At 40.5% G+C, this 12,343-nt stretch overlaps 1 protein-coding gene across 3 annotated transcripts in view; it reads right to left on the bottom strand.

The window, feature by feature from the left end:
* LOC141476553 (ras GTPase-activating protein 1) overlaps window positions 1-12,343 on the bottom strand; it is a 94,909-nt gene that overhangs the window by 18,919 nt on the left and 63,647 nt on the right. For all 3 annotated transcript variants that reach the window (XM_074165236.1, XM_074165238.1, XM_074165237.1), the window contains 6 exons: window positions 10,982-11,139; window positions 10,610-10,686; window positions 1,731-1,903; window positions 1,417-1,576; window positions 1,093-1,235; window positions 255-370 (listed from right to left, as the gene is read on the bottom strand). In XM_074165236.1, the coding sequence (XP_074021337.1) occupies window positions 255-370; window positions 1,093-1,235; window positions 1,417-1,576; window positions 1,731-1,903; window positions 10,610-10,686; window positions 10,982-11,139 (827 nt within the window). The remainder of the gene's footprint in view (window positions 1-254; window positions 371-1,092; window positions 1,236-1,416; window positions 1,577-1,730; window positions 1,904-10,609; window positions 10,687-10,981; window positions 11,140-12,343) is intronic.

Here is a 12,343-nt window from a genome sequence, read left to right as displayed (position 1 = left end):
GCTGAGGAGGGGGAATGATAGAGTGGCTTGGTGGGCACCTGGCATCCAGCCAAGATCAACCCTCCACATGTACAAAAAGCACAATTCATTCAAGTGTTATTTTTTTTTCTCTGTACATATAACAGCCCTAAAAAAATTAGTCTTAGGACTGATTATTATAAGATAACCAATAAGAACATCATTTTACAGTGCAAAGTAAATCACACAAACAGGAATTTTCAAGTACAAATTTGAACAGAAGAGTGCAAACTTACGGAGGCAGTATCTCTGCAGCCATGAATATTTTCTCCACCAATTCTGAAAGTATACTGAGTAGATGTGCCAAATTAGTGCTTACATCTTCATTTTTTTCTAATTTTGAGGGATTTAACTAAAACCAAAAGGGAAAATGATTAAGTTTCTTGTCTTGAATAGAACTGCATATATAATTTGATAATATTACACACTGAATACTATTTCAAAATAAATTAAATATTCTACTGCTGTACAAATCTCAGACTTGTACAGAAGTTACAAATCTGCTTCAAGGGCTAGCCAGGAAACTAATGTGGAAAAGGTATGCTTTAAACAGCACAGGCATTTAACGCTATCCATAACCACCCATCTTTCTTTAACTACATATATTTTCATATCTTTTAATCCAGTCTTCTGAGAACACCATCCCCCCTCTTTCCATAATTAAGTCCAAGTGAAACAGAAGTTAGGAGGGTTGTTTTAGAAATAAAAATAGGATCTAACACAAGCAGTTAATGTAAGGGAGTTTTAAATGAAACTAAGTTCAGACATTGACTTCTAGTATATCTGGAGCTTAACACAAGTTATTTAGGCTAGGCCGTTTAGTAACTGCTAAAAAAGAACCTACAATTGCTAAAGAATAAATACATAATTTAAAGAAATCTGAGTTAAAAAACTTATTTAAAAGTGATGCTATGAACATTGTTCAAGCTAACATTTAGAAAAAATTCATAATCAGTTCAGTTCTGGTATTGAAATTATTTCCAAAGGCTTAATAAATGCTTACAAAGCAAACAACTAGTAGATCATCATTTCAACAAATCAAAATTAAAAAAACCCCATAGTTCAAGGTATCACCTCGCAGGACTGCTTGCTCTCCATTATCTTTAATATACTTTCTTTCAGTGCATGGTGAACAAAACGTGTTGCTGTGGCTTTCATATATTGCTCCATAAGTGTACTTGCTAAAGTAGTGGCACGAAACAAAGTGGTAGCTTCATCTGAAAAAAATAAAGTGAAAAGATGGGAAAAGAAGACAACAAAAAGCAGAGGAAAAAATATGCTGTGTTCACAGTTCACAGTTTCATATATGATGTAATTAAGGGAAGAGACAGAAACGAAGACATGGGAGCCCTTCCCTCCCCAGTGTTTCAGTAAATGTTAGTGTAATTACTACAGTACCTTCCATGCTTATTTCCCTGTCATTTAGTGTTCGTAACAATAGGGACTCAAGCTTTTCATGAAGAAAAATCTTCAATAAAATGCCAGCCAACAGTGTTCTATCTTGTCCACAAACATGTGATAAGGCATAGACTACATGCATCTCTTTCTGGAGTATGAGCTGAAAGAAAACCAGAATAATGTTCAGAAACTTGTCCTAATGTAACAGTCACTACAAATACTACTTAGCAAAGTCTATTAGTGTTATTGAAATCACTCTTAAACAGCAGAGAAAGTAAATTTTGACAGAAAAACTGAGGAAACAAACTTAATACCTCTTTAAACTCACTGTACTCCTCTTCTGGCATGATCTTCTCCATAGAATATCGTGCTCGAACACGCAAAGATCCTGGCTCAATACCCTTCAATGGTATATGGGAACTGAGTTGAAACCACTCATCTGTTGCATGTCCTTTCTGTAATCGGCTTAATTGGCAACGCATAAACACTTTAGGAAAAAAGCATTAAGTAGGTTATCTCCAGCAAAACAGTGCTAGTATTGAATAAAAAAGAGTTTGTTTTCAGCACATCATTTTGTTTCCGCAAAAGAGTATTCATAAAAACAATCAAAATTTGTGCCATCAAATATATTGACAGATGGTTTAACAGACTCCTGAAAACTGAAGCTGAAATATAAAGCATTCTGTAAATAATGTATACACACAGATATTAAGAATTTTTTTCTTTTTAACACCCAAATAGGGGAACACCCACCCCCCCCCAGCTACCTAGCACACCTAGGCAGCAATCAGAAAATTAAAACAGGTAAAGTGATTAGAATTCATTGTCCTCTTTTGAAGCCTTGGGCTCATACCTCCATCAGGTCTGCTCTTGAACCACTTTGTTACTATTTTTAGTATTTATTATTAGCATTATTTCATCTTTCCCAAATGTTGCCAGATGTATTTCTTTAATACGAAGGAACTCCCAGGTTAAGGCTGTAACAGTTTATGCAAACCATATAAAAAAGCATTCCAAAACAGCTTACTGCCCAAATAATGACAAAAGTCAACCAAGAACGACAAAATAATTAATTCACTTTTTTGTGGTGTTGGTACCTTAAAATTACTAAGCGATGACCTGCACCAGCTTATTCAACCATAATTGAAAGTTTGGTCTGACAGCTGACTAGTAAGCTGTAGCAGTCAGATCACTGACCATTCCAAAATAAGCACATAGCCGCCTGAACTGAGTTACTTCACACAGAAAGGGCCCAGATGCTTGCAGAGACACCATTCTACCTATGATACACCCACAAAGTTCCAAGAGGCGATACACAGTTTCAGTTTCACATTTAGCCTGTCAGACTGTCTGGAACTTCCAAGCAAATGCTCTTTTTCTACAACTCTTGATGAAATCTACTTTTAATCAAGTCCTTCACATTTAAACAAAGCAAAACAACCCCACCCACCCCCCCAAAAAAACCACACCACCACCCCACAATCAAAACCACCATCACACAATTGTTTTTTACTTTTCTACAAAGCCTATGAACAGTTCTAGTAGACTTTACACTGCCCTAATTCATCAATATGTTGGGAAATCATTTGCATAATCAGATAATGGAACAGAATAACATCACATTTCTAATACACACTTCATATTTCATGTTCTTTGGAGCTGATAAGGTAAAACATTCAAGTCAGTCAAGTAGTGGGTAAACCAATTCATCATCATCATCTGCCACTTATCACAAGTGTGGATTGGACTGTCTTTAGACTAGATAATCAATTTACTTTCCCAAAATATTTCTTCTGAGCAAAGCTCCTGTGTCCTCAGCTGAGCAACATGCTTCCTTCTTGTTTTGCTTGCGCATATAAGGCATATATCTCATTGATAGGAACAGTCAGATACAGGATTCAGAATAATCTGATGATTTAATTTTTCCCATGGTTATATACTAGCACTTCATATGGACTGCAGAATACCTGTTATCATAATTTATATTAAAAGACTTTAAAGGAACACTTTCTGCTACTCAGCAACATATATTGAACTAATGCTATGTTCAATAAGAGACTACCATTATTTGAGAATTTAAGGATGTTTACACTTTGCAGTCTAGCACAATATGATAGAATAACAAATATACAGAAAAAATCAATAGTTGATCCCTTCTCTGCAAGCACAGTTAAGAACTATATACAACAACCTTGATCCAAGAATATTTTACGCGATGAACATTAGCACAAAAAAAAGACAGGTTTCTTAATAGTTTATTTGCAAATAAAGCTTAGGGATTAATATTTAGCAACAAGTTTATATTTTGGTGATCAACATTAATAACCATGGAATCAAACTTAAAAGTGATTCAAACTTATGTTTTCCTCAGAATGGAAATGAACTTAAGTTTACAGTGAAGACTTTCTTGAACCCAATGAGAACCAACCAAAAGCATCCAGTCGCCCAAAAAAACCCTAAAAACATTTACAGTTACTGATTCAGAATAAAAGTCTAAATGTTGACAAAGAAGAAATTGCTCAATACATGGACATACTAAATCCTGGCTTTCCCACCCACAGCTCACTGACATGTTGTGAGGAGCTGTTAAAGACTGGAACCTCTTACACTTTGTTCTTCAAAGAAGGGGTCATCAACATCTTATTTCTGTTACCTCATATTGGTAGACAGCATGTTGTTACTACCATTAACAAGTGCCTGATAGGCTCCACAGTTTCTCCCCCTTGTCCAAAGTCCACCCATGTCTATATGAGAGTGTTTACTACATACTTTGCACTTAATGTGTTTAGCACATATTTCCTGAAGAGTATGGGAGGGAAGGAGCCAAATCTATAACCTGCCATATTAGGCTTATTTCCCAGTGCCACAAAAGTGATAAATGTGTAGCACAGTGCCATTTTTTCCTCCAGCTGCATATTCTCAAACACCAAGGTCAACAACAAGCTGCGGCACTACTGTAAATATAAATTGCCTGAAAGGAGAGACAGAGGGAATGTGCACTCACACCCCAGAAAGCCAATTGTATCCTCGGCTGCATCAAAAGAAGCATGGATAGCAGGTCGAGGGAGGTGATTCTCTCCCTTTACTCTGCTCTTGTAAGACCCCACCTGGAGTACTGCGTCCAGCTCTGGGGACCCCAGCATAAGAAAGACATGGACATGCTGGAGCAAGTCCAGAGGAGAGTCGCAAAGATGATTAGAGGGCTGGAGCCCTATGAAGACAGGCTGAGAGAGCTGGGGTTGTTCAGCCTGGAGAAGAGAAGGCTCTGGGGAGACATTATAGCAGCCTTCCAGTACCTAAAGGGGGCCTACAGGAGAGATGGGGAGGGACTCTTTATGAGGGAGTGTAGCAATAGGACGAGGGGTAACTGTTTTAAACTGAAGGAGGGGAGATTTAGATTAGATATCAGGAAGAAATTCTTTACTGTGAGGATGGTGAGACACTGGAAGAGGTTGCCCAGAGAATGTGTGGATGCCCCATCCCTGGAAGTGTTCAAGATGAGATTAGATGGGGCTTTGAGCAACCTTGTCTGGTGGGAGGTGTCCCTGCCCACGGCAGGGGGTTTGGAACTAGATGATCTTTAAGGTCCCTTCCAACCCAAACCATTCTATGATTTTGCTCTATGGACTTGACTGCATGAGGTGACTGCCTCTAATATAAAAATGTTTTCTTTTTAACATGAATTAATCTGAAATTAACCAACTATCCTGGTTCAAAACCAAACAAGAACTTCCACTACAGCTGAACCCTATGTGGAACTGCCCTGAGACATTTACTGATTTGACTGTCTGACCAAATTTGAGCATCCCAATTTTCAGTAGCAACACATGAAATCTAACAATATATTCCAGAGGTTTTGGTTGTGGTTGTTTGTGTGGTTGGTTTTTTTAAGCCATATTTATATATTTATTTGAATAAATTATTAACAAACTGTCACAGAAACAAAGAAAAAAGTAGAATTGCTGCTAAGTGTTTAGCATAATTTCTGAATATTTGAAATACCTTTTCAAACCAAAAATACAAAAATAATGGAATGAATAATCAGGTAAATTTCAAGGTGAAAGACTTGAGAACTAAAGAAATATTTTTAAATACTTCTATTGGGTCTGGCTGGGATGGAGTTAACCTTCCCCATAGCAGCCTTCATAGTGGTGTGCTCTGTATTTGTAGCTAGAACGTGTTGATAACAAACCAGTTTTGGCTACTGCTGAGCAGTGCTCACACAGCATCTCAAGGCTGTCTCCCAAACTCCTCACCCCCAAAGGCCAGCGGGGGGGGGTGGGCAAGAGGTTGGGAGGGGACATAGCCAGGACAGCTGACCCAAACTGACCAAAGAGATATTCCATACCATATGATGTTGTGCTCAGCAATAAAAGCTAAGAGAAAGGAGGAGGAGGGGGAGCATTCGTTATTAAGGCGTTTGTCTTCCAAAGCAACCGCTACGTATACTGAGGCCCTACTTCCCAGGAAGTGGCCAGACTTCACTTGCTGATGGGAAGTAGAGAATAAATCTTTTTGTTTTCCTTTGCTTCCGCATACAGCCTTTGCTTTTCTCTATTAAACTGCCTTTATCTCAACCCATGAGTTTTTCATCTTATTTTCTCCCCCTGTTCCACTGTGGAGGGGGAGTGAGAGAAGGTCTTGGTGGGAACCTAGCATCCAGCCAAGGTCAACCCACCAAAAAAACAGAAAAAAAAAGCCCTCATATACTTGAATCATTTTGGTATTTAGTTTTGTGTGTTACAATGAAAGAAAAGGAACTCCTTGAGCTTCACGAGAGTTGACTTTGTCCTTGTCAACGGTGTACTTCAAGGAATCCCATGGGCTAAGGCTCTAGAAGGAAGGGGGATGCAAGATAGCTGGTTAATATGTAAGCACCACTTCCTCCAATGTCAAGATCGGTGCATCCCTAGGGGCAAGAAATCAGACAAGGGAAGCAGGAAACCTGCACTTGATGAACAGGGAGCTTCTGGAAAAACTCAAATGCAAGAAGGAAGATTACAGAATGTGGAAAAAGGGACTGGCCACCTGGGGGAAGTGTAAGAGCGTTGTCATAATATGCAGGGATGCAACGAGGAAGGCTAAGGCCCACTTGAAATTAAACCTGGCAAGGGATGTCAAGGACAAGAAGAAGGGCTTCTTCAAGTACATCAGCAGTAAAAGGAAGACTAGGGAAAATGTGGGCCTGCTGCTGAATGAGGTGGGTGCCTCGGTGACCAAAGATGCAGAGAAGGCGGAGCTACTGAATGCCTTCTTTCCTTCAGTCTTTACTGCTAAGGCCGGCCCTCAGGAATCCCAGACCCTGGAGGTAGGAGAGAGAGCCTGGAGAAAGGAAGACTCTCCCTCGACCAAGGAGGATAAGGGAAGAGATCATTTAGGCAAACTTGACACCCACAAATCCATGGGCCCTGATGGGATGCACCCGCAAGTGCTGAGGGAGCTGGCAGATGTTACTGCAAAGCCACTCTCCATCATCTTTGAAAGGTCATGGAGAACAGGAGAGGTGCCTGAGGACTGGACGATAGCCAATGTCATGCCAGTCTTCAAAAAGGGCAAGAAGGAGGACCCGGGAAACTACAGTTGAGTCAGCCTCAATACCATCCCTGGAAAGGTCATGGAACAGCTCATCCTGGATGTCATCTCTTAGCACGTAGAAGAAAAAAAGGTCATCAGGAGTGGTCAGCATGGATTCACCAAGGGGAAATCATGCTTGACCGATCCTTCTATGATGGAATGACTGGCTGGGTGGATGAGGGGAGAGCAGTGGACATTGTCTACCTTGACTTCAGCAAGGCTTTTGACACTGTCTCCCATAACATCCTCATAGGTAAGCTTAGTGTGCATTAGATGAGTGGACAGTGAGGTGGACTGAAAACTGGCTGAGTGGCAGAGTTCAGAGAGTTGTGATGAGCAGTGCAGAGTCCAGTTGGAGGCCTGCAGCTGGCGGTGTTCCCCAGGGGTCAGTACTGGGTCCACTCTTGTTCAATATATTCATCAACGACCTGGATGAGGGGACAGAGTGGACCCTCAGCAAGTTCACTGATGACAAAACTGGGAGTAGCAGCTGACACAGCAGAAGGCTGTGCTGCCATTCAGCGAGACCTAGACAGGCTAGAGAGTTGGGCGGTGAGGAACCTGATGAAATTCAATAAGGGCAAGTATAGGGTCCTGCACCTAGGGAGGAATAATCCCATACACCGGTACAGGTTAGGGGCTGACCTTCTGGAAAGCAGCTCTGTAGAGAGAGGCCTGGGAGTCCTGGTGGACAACAAGTTGACCATGAGACAGCAATATGCCCTTGTGCCGAAGAAGGCTAATGGTCTCCTGGGGTGCATTAACAAGAGCGTGGTCAGCATGTTGAGGGAGGCCATCCTCCCCCTCTACTCCGCCCTGGTGAGGCCGCACCTGGAGTACTGTGTCCAGTTCTGGACCCCCCCAGGTCAAGAAGGACAGGGAACTACTTGAAAGAATCCAGTGGAGGGCTACAAAGATGATCAAGGGAATGGAGCACCTCTCTGATGAGGAAAGGCTGAGAGACCTGGGTCTGTTTAGCCTGGAGAAGAGAAGACCGAGAGGGGATCTTATCAACGCTTGTAAATATCTAAAGGGCGGGTGTCAAGAGGATGGGGTCAGGCTCTTCTCGGTGGTGCCCAGTGACAGGACAAGGGGCAATGGGCACAAGGTGGAACACAGGAAATTCCATCTGAACATGAGGAGGAACTTCTTTCCTTTGAGGATGTCAGAGCACTGGAACAGGCTGCCCAGAGAGGTTGTGGAGTCTCCTTCTCCGGAGATCTTCAAAACCCGCCTGGATGCACTCCTGTCCAGCCTGCTCTAGGTGAACCTGATTGGCAGGGGGCTTGGACTAGACAATCTTTGAAAGGTCCCGTCCAACCCCTACCATTCTGTGAAAACACAGTGAAACCAGCATCAGATTTTTGGGCCCTCAATCTGGTTTATATGACAGGAAAAACAAGTAGAAAAGTTGACCACCTGGGTTATCTGGGAAGATGAGCCTCACGTTAGTCCCACTTCAGAGCAATCCACATTTAATAACTGGCTACAAAGGAGAAATTTTAAGAAAGGTAACCAATCCATTTTCCTTCCTTTAGAGAGGTTAAGGCTTTAGGCAACACAGCACACAGGGATGTTGGATAAGGTCTCTTCTACCTCAGTTTTTCCCCCCGTATACTTCAAATATTCAATAGGGATGAGTATCCTGGTTTGGGGTGGAGCCAAGCCTACTTTCTGTTCAGTGAGAGAGGCTCATGCTTATATTTGTTGCTGTGGGAACAATAGGGTCAGCTGACTTCGTTGTTTACCCTGTGGAGCAGTCGTACCTGTGGGGAGGAGTGGACAGGTTAGGTGACCCAAACTGACCAATAAGGTATTCCATCCCATCTGCCATGCTCAGTATAAAAGCTGAGGAATCAAAGGGTTGGTTCTCTTCTTCAATTGCTTGGCTTCATCAATGGTTTGTTCTCTTCGGTGACTCACATCTGAGGAGGACCCTGTCTGTTGGTCTACCTTTGATCCCGATCCATCGATTCCTGAATCAAGATCTAGAATCCAGTTCCCATCCGTCTCTGAGTCCCCAGTGCCTGACAGTGACACCTCCCTGGGAGCTTGATAGGGTTTTGTATATATTTATATATACTGTATCTATTTAATTCTTTCAATTTTATTTTATTATTAATATTTCATTCAAGTAGTTCAGTTTTTTTCTATACTCATAGATCTCTTAAACTCTCTTCTTCCTCTCCTTGGAGTGAGAGGTGGGGGAGAGCATCTGTCGTCTTGTCATTGGCCAACCCGGCCCAAACCACGACAATGGGGATGTAGGCAGAGATGCCTGTTGATTCAAGTTGATATTGTCTAATTCTTATCCCAAAATGAAAGGACTTGTTATGTTCTAAGAGTCTACCTAACCATAATCAAGAAACATTGCCAGTTCTCTTGACTTAAATAAGGAAACAATCTATAACCTTCCACCAGTTGGATACATATAAAGGTAGCACAATCTCCTTAATCTGGACAGAGAGAAGGAAACTACAAAAACACTTTAAAAGAAGTTACTGAAGTATTCCATTCATGAATTAGCCTTTGAAGGGTTCTTTTACTAACCAAAGCTGTGGCCCTGATAAAGAATTTTCTAGCTCAAATGAATAGAACTGTGCAAGAGCAAGGTCACAACTGCAATTAGAAAGTCCTTTTGTCTGTCAAAGGAAATACATCTTTTTTTCCTTCTGCTATACAGAAACTTTTTTAGTCAGAGGAAAGGGCAAGAGTTTTGAAATTGAATTAGGTTCTGCAAGAGCATTCAGTTTTAGAAGTAATTCTTCTACTTTGGTCAAAGTTTCCCTACAAATCTCTTATCTGAGAGGGGAAAAAAGAGAAAGAAATTGACACCGAGGCAAACATAACAGGCCAGTAACACAATACATGCAAACCAAAACCAACAGCAACAGATTATAAATACTGTGCCAGGCTTTGGGACAGGTCTGAACACAACAGAAAAGTACTTGGAACAAATCTTGGGCAGGGGGTGTGGGAGGTTGGTTTGGTTTGGGTTTGGTTTGGTTTTGAAGAAGCTGTGTACATAAGAGGAGGAAAGTAAATTCTTGGGAACACAGATGAGAGAGAATGGGGGGGAAGAACAGGATGACACAGGACTGAGGTAAATTTTTTTCTACAGACTGTCAAGTTGAATTTTTATTTATTTTTAAGTGAGGAAAGTACTACCTTTCCTCCCTCTTTCTCACTGGAAGCGACAAAACCCCCTGAAAACGATAAAAAATATTCCATACAGTTCGGTTTAAAACATTAAAGAAATTATCTTAGTGGAATGTAACATTTTATGGAGCAGATTCATTCTGACAGCTTCTCTGTTCTCTTTTTTTTTCGGTAAACATGGTCACGGTATAACATAATAGGTATATTGTAATAGAGCTAAAAAAGCCATCAGATACATAAGACTGGATTACTGTGCATTTTACTACTAAAATCATGCAGGTTCTGTTCTTATTGTAAAAACATTAATGTAGAGTTAGTAACAGACATCCAAAACATACCAATACAGTTGTATGGTAATCACAGAATATACTTAATTCTCTTGTGACAGTGTTTGACAAGAGCAATGAAAATTGTATCCATTGTTGCAATATATATGCATCTTTTACAGAAAAATACTTACATATATCTGGATCTTTACTTTTCTTTGTTTTGTTACTAAGACTTATCTCAAATCTATTAATATCAGATGAAAGATCGCTAGGGGAAAAGACAGAAAGCCTTAATTAATACTATACTTGGCCAACATTTAAACTTATTCTAAAGTTATTTCTATTCTGAGTTCTCATGATCAGCCAAAGACAATTATATTAACAAAGATACTTATATGCATACATAAAATTCTACCCATGCATTTGTGGCTAAAAGGTAGCTGCCATATAACCATGCATACAGCATTTTTAAAAAGCACATTCAAAAGAGTACAGCATAAAGAATCTTAAATGCAATGCAACTTACAAGTGAAATTCAGTAATTCAATAAGATTAAGACTTACTCAAAGACAAACTCTTCTGACCATACAGGGTTCTGCCCTTCCCTGATATGTGTTTTTGCTACCTGGACACTGTTCAGGTAGATGTTACAATACGGATTAGTAAAATGTTTTACTGGGAGCGTATGAGCTTCTTCTACATGCAAAACAAGACTGCTGACCTAAAGAAAATACACAAAATTTATTTCCTTTTTTTTTAAAAAAGAAAGAATGGAATTCCCCCCATGTGAAGGCTTAATGTAAGGTATAAATATTAAATACAAAATATAATTTCCTAATAGAAAGAGCAGGGAAAAGGAATAATGGAACAAGATTTTAAGAGGCACCAGTAAAATTAAGAGCAACTCAAATAACTTGAAAATAAACCTCCAGCACCATAGTTTTAACTCATCTTATTTTTTAATTTTAAAACCATCACTATGAGACATTAAGATTTGCAAGTACTAACTTTTCTATGCATAAAAAATTCTACTGAAGTCAAAGAATTGTATCTTGGGTAAGAGCCTTGGACAAGTCCAAACACAATGCCATATTTGGTGCTTTCCTAACAGATTAGGCTCAATACCTGTCAGCAGTGTGCCCTGGCAGCCAAGAGGGCAAACCGCATCCTGGGGTACATCAAACACAGTATAACCAGCCAGTCAAAAGAGGTGATTATCCTGCTGTATTAAGTGTTGGCATGGCCTCACCTTGAGTACTGTGTGCGGTTCTGGGCCCCACAATTTAAGAAGGATGTGAAGGTACTTGAATGCATCCAGAGGAGGGCAACAAAGCTGGTGAAAGGGCTGGAAGGCATGTCCTATGAGGAGTGGCTGAGGACTCTGGGTTTGTCTAGTTTGGAGAAAAGGAGGCTGAGGGGTGACCTCATTGCTCTCTACAGCTTCCTGAGGAGGGGAAGTGGAGAGGGAGGTGCTCATCTCTTCCCCCTGGTATCCAGTGACAGGACGCATGGGAATGTTTCAAAGCTGTGTCAGGGGAGGTTCAGACTTGACATTGGGAAACATTTCTTTACCGAGAGGGTGGTCAAACACTGGAACAGGCTTCCTAGAGAGGTGGTCGATGCCCCATGCCTGTCAGTGTTTAAGCGGCATTTGGACAATGCCCTTAATAACATGCTTTAACTTTTGGTCAGCCCTGTAGTGGTCAGGCAGTTGGACTAGATGATCTTTGTAGGTCCCTTCCAACTGAAATGTTCTATTCTATTCTAAACAACAGTAGATTATGTAAAATTCCCTTGTTTAACACACTGCACTGTTTTCTCCCTGTTAAAAGGAAGATATTAGTCTGTAGTACAGATTCTCAAAATAATAGCACTTGGAAACTCAATTTCCATAAAATGAGAAGTGAACTCTCTAAAATCATTTA

Source organism: Numenius arquata, chromosome W (genome assembly GCF_964106895.1).
Source record: "Numenius arquata chromosome W, bNumArq3.hap1.1, whole genome shotgun sequence".
NCBI classification, from domain to species: Eukaryota; Metazoa; Chordata; class Aves; order Charadriiformes; family Scolopacidae; genus Numenius; species Numenius arquata.
This window is presented reverse-complemented; position numbering and strand designations above follow the sequence as displayed.